At 60.1% G+C, this 3,997-nt stretch overlaps 1 protein-coding gene across 1 annotated transcript in view; it reads right to left on the bottom strand.

The window, feature by feature from the left end:
- The window catches only part of ZNF276 (zinc finger protein 276), a gene marked incomplete at its 5' end in the record, with an annotated part of 6,161 nt that extends 2,223 nt beyond the window's left edge, over positions 1 to 3,938 (bottom strand). The window contains 5 exons of the mRNA XM_010157467.1: positions 319 to 399; positions 1,498 to 1,576; positions 2,498 to 2,989; positions 3,472 to 3,524; positions 3,629 to 3,938. Coding sequence (XP_010155769.1) covers positions 319 to 399; positions 1,498 to 1,576; positions 2,498 to 2,989; positions 3,472 to 3,524; positions 3,629 to 3,938 — 1,015 coding nt within the window. The remainder of the gene's footprint in view (positions 1 to 318; positions 400 to 1,497; positions 1,577 to 2,497; positions 2,990 to 3,471; positions 3,525 to 3,628) is intronic.
- Between the last annotated feature and the right edge of the window lie 59 nt (positions 3,939 to 3,997).

Consider the following 3,997-nt stretch of genomic DNA (forward strand, 5'->3'; position numbering starts at 1 on the left):
AAGCAAGATCGGGTTAACGCAGCGTTCCCCCTGGCCGGACGGCTTAGCTTGGCCTGGCAAAGCACGAGCACGTGAGCCGAGCTGCGGTAACTAGTGCCGGGCCTGGGGAAGAGAACCACGGCCCAGCTTCAACCCCATGGGGAGCTGAGGGAACACGGGTGCCAGGGCACTGCCGTGACCTCCAGGCAGGGGTGTGGAGGGAACTCAGGCCACGGAGGACGGCAGCGGCGTTGGCCCAGCTGAGTCCAGGCCGGAGGTGGCCCCCAGCCCCCCGCTCAGCCGCAGAGAGGTCTGCCAACCGCGCCGCGGGCCCCTTACTTCTTTTCGGGGTAAGGCTCAAAGGAGTCATCCGAAGATTGCACGTTTCTCTTCTCGTTTTCATCGTCGCTCAGGAAGTCCCTGAGGGAGAGAAGATGCTCTTTACTGACACGGCACTGCAGCACCAGCAGCAGCAGCATGCCTGCTCCGTTCCCAGCGCATCCATCTCCCCCGCAGCACGGCTCCGCGCGTTCTCCTCCCCCAGCAAGCGCAGCCTCGGCGCACACAGCAAAATCTTGTCCTTTTAGGACTGGATCTCTCAGAGAAATTGAACCGCTGTCCGGAGAACAACCACCCGCTGTTACTGAGATCTGGTCATTGCTGAGGGATGTTGCCACCGCTTTCTATAATGGGAACAGTAATTTTGCAGAGCAAGAACGTAATTAACATCTGGTTAATTAAGCTGCAGGTCATTCTGCGTTTCTTCATACAGAAAGCTTGGGTTTTTCTTTTTCCTCCTTTTAAGTCCTAAGCCATCCAAAGAGCCATTAATTCTGAAGCCAGGCAACAAATTGTTGTGGCACTTTTAACGTGACAGCTGACAGATTTAGCTGACACAGGGACATACATCCGCACTCGGCCGTCTGGTACTTGGGACTCAGAATGACTGGACTCAATTACTTGTTACTTACAGGCCTCACTTTAAATATCTACGTTTGAAGGATTTAGCCAGATCTTTGATCATAAAGACTGCTAAGCTGCCAGTATCCCTCCTGCTTCCCATTTAATCACTGTCCCCATCAGCAAGTGGGGCGATTTTTCCAAGTGCCTGCCTTCCCGCACGGACCGATCTTCCACAGCTCCAGGGAAGGAGGACTGCTCCCATCCCCCGCGCGGCCCCCCCCGGCAGGGGGCTCCAGCCGCTCCACTGCCACCCCCTGCACAGTTCCTTCCCCAGGGCAGAGGGGGAGGGACACAAAACAGGAGCAGGTTTACTGGAAACAGCCAGCAAACCCACAGACGCCGCTGCGCAGCCCCCCCATCCCACAGCAGAGGGGGCGAGGAGGGGAGTTCAGCACGTCAGCATCACGGCCGCTGCAGAGCCACCGCCCTGCGCCTCGGACGCCGCTTCCGAGGGGCCTCGAGGACCGGGTCCCTCCTGGAGAAAGAGCTCTCCGAGGCGGGTCATTTCACACTCGCAAAGACATTTAGACTATTTTAAACCCACTCTTCTCTCACCCCTCAGAAAGGTCACTGAACTCGTCTTTTACCCGCTCATCCGACGTTGCTGACAGAACCTGCTTCCCACTCAACTGTCCTAGGGAATGAAGGAGAACACGGTGCGTTACAAGGAAAAGCAGCGAAAACAAGCCAGTGGAGACAGCTGCTGAGGGAACCAACCGCTCCGGGGTCACTCATCGTGGCTCACGCCGTGCGAAAATACACGCTCTGCGACAAGTTGGGATTATTTAAACCAAACTCCGCGTCTTGGAGACTGCTCTCCCTCACCCCAGGGGTGGCACACCCCTGCAGTTCACGTGGGCGTCTTGGTTTCCCCCGTGACACCCTCCCTGTAACCAAAAGATTCGGCCCAGGGGGAGTCCCAACTGCTGTTCCTCTTGCCAGCAGCGGGCATCTCCCAGGCTAAACACAGCCCGACTTCTGTAACTCAAAACTGGGCGTTAATCCCCAAACACCACTTCCAGCAGAGAGGAGAGGTCAGCAGTAAAGCCACCTTAACTCGGCCCCCAAGTAGGCCCCCCCAGCCCCTTTCCTTCACGGACAGGAGTTCCTGCTGTTCGGCATTGCCTGTAGCTGCAGCAGGGAGGGGGAAACTCCTCCTTGCCGGAATACGGACGGGGTTTGGATTGAGCAGAAATAACCATCTGGCCAACGTGGCCGTTCCGCAAGGCTCGATGGGCACACGTCCCCTGGCAAGAGCAGGGCAGCCACGTCTCGCTCCCCCATCAGAGGGGGGAACCGCACAGGGCGAAGAGGCTGGGTATTTCGCGTGACGCATTCGCCTGAACCCACGTTCCCCTTTCTGCAAGGCTCAGTGTCCCTGACCAGAGGCGATTCCCCGGGCAACTCGCACTCCCCAGCTGGGGTCTGCGCCCTCCCCGAGGAGCAGCAGTCTCCGAGGAAGGGGTCTGGCCCCATCATCGCTCCCTGGGCCAGCTCTCCGGCTCCTTGCCCTTTCCCCGAGGCCTGGAGGGAGCTCAGAATGCAAATCCCTTACCTGTGGCATTGCTCAGTGGCGACACGGGCTGCGGAAGCGCTTTCTCCTGTAAGGAGACCGTGCTGTCCAGTTGCGAGTGAGATGAATCCCTGTTCTGCGGCAGCTCGTTCTCCACGTTCAGTGGCACCGACGCGGTCCCTTTGTTTGCGGGCTGCTGGCAAGGGGTTGTCCTTGCCGGAGCGTGCTGGGGTTTGGGAACAGGAACAGCCTCGGCATTGTCTGCCCCGTTGTCCGTCAAGCGCTGCGCCGTGCTCTTGTTCCACTCCCATTTGACAGACAAGGCGTTGTCGACAAGCACTGTGCTACAGTCCGAATCCGTATCCATGACATAGTCGTGCCCGTCCCCGCAGCCCCAGACAGCGCGGATGATGCCGCAGTACTCGGAGGAGAGCACGCTCTGCAGGCTGGGCACCGACGGGCAGCTCCCGGCATGCGTGTGCGTCCACGTCACCAGGCTGTGCAGGCACTGCGGGCTGGAGGTGATCAGGTCGACTGTCGGAGGGGAAAGGCGGCACGCCGTCAGTCCCCCGGGCCAGCCAAGGGCACAGCCAGCTGCAGGGGACAGGGAGGGGACAGGGCTGTGGACCCGCTCCACGCAGGGCTTCTGCATCAGATGGAAGACACCCTAATGGTGACGGGTTGGGGCGGGGGCGGTCCCATCAACTGCCAACGCCATTCATTTTGCAGCTGAGAGTGTATTTTACAGCAAAAAGGCATGTTTCCGACTGCCCCCGGTGTCTGGTGGCCGGGACAGGCCTGGCACTGCCACCCAGACCCGCTCCACCTGCTCTTCGTACCCCTGACTGCGCCCGGTCAGAGAGGCCGGTGCCAGCCAGGAGCCTCCCAGGAAGCCAGAGAGGGGGGAACCCTACCCAGGCAGGCCGACACACGGCTGTGTTCCTCGACACCCACAAATCCCAGCCCTTCCTTGACGGTACCGCAACAGGAAAGCCTCTCCGAGCGCAGACACTCACCCAGACAGGAGGCACCTCCTTCCGCGCCCGGCTGGGCCTGGGCCACACCGCTCCTGAAAAAGCCACAACAGCACAGTGGGGTCTCGGGGGTTACGGAGGGACCATGTGTCAACACAGGGCGGTTTACCGCTCCCGGGAAGAAAGAAACGCCACGTACTTTCCTTTCGACTTGAGGTGGCCCGTGGGAGACGCGTTCACCCTCTGGATGAACGTCCTGAGGACGCTGCGGCATTTGTAGAACTGGGCATGGCATTTCTTGCAGACGAACTGGGGGAGCGCGGGGTCCTGCCGCACCGCCACGCCGACCAGCCGCTGGAAGTCGCTGAAAAAGACCTGATCCACGCGGCGCTGCTTCTCCGAATTCTCCCCCATCACAGGTACCTTCCCGAAAGCATTGCGCAGGCTCCTGGAGGAGAACTTCCCGTGGCAGAGGCGACAATACCCAGTGCTCAGGGCTCTGCCAATTCCTGCCAGAGAAGGATTGAACACGGCTGCCGGGTGCCTGCTGCAAGAGTACGGCAGCCGG

Source organism: Eurypyga helias, unplaced genomic scaffold (genome assembly GCF_000690775.1).
Source record: "Eurypyga helias isolate BGI_N326 unplaced genomic scaffold, ASM69077v1 scaffold10708, whole genome shotgun sequence".
In the NCBI taxonomy this organism is placed as follows: Eukaryota; Metazoa; Chordata; class Aves; order Eurypygiformes; family Eurypygidae; genus Eurypyga; species Eurypyga helias.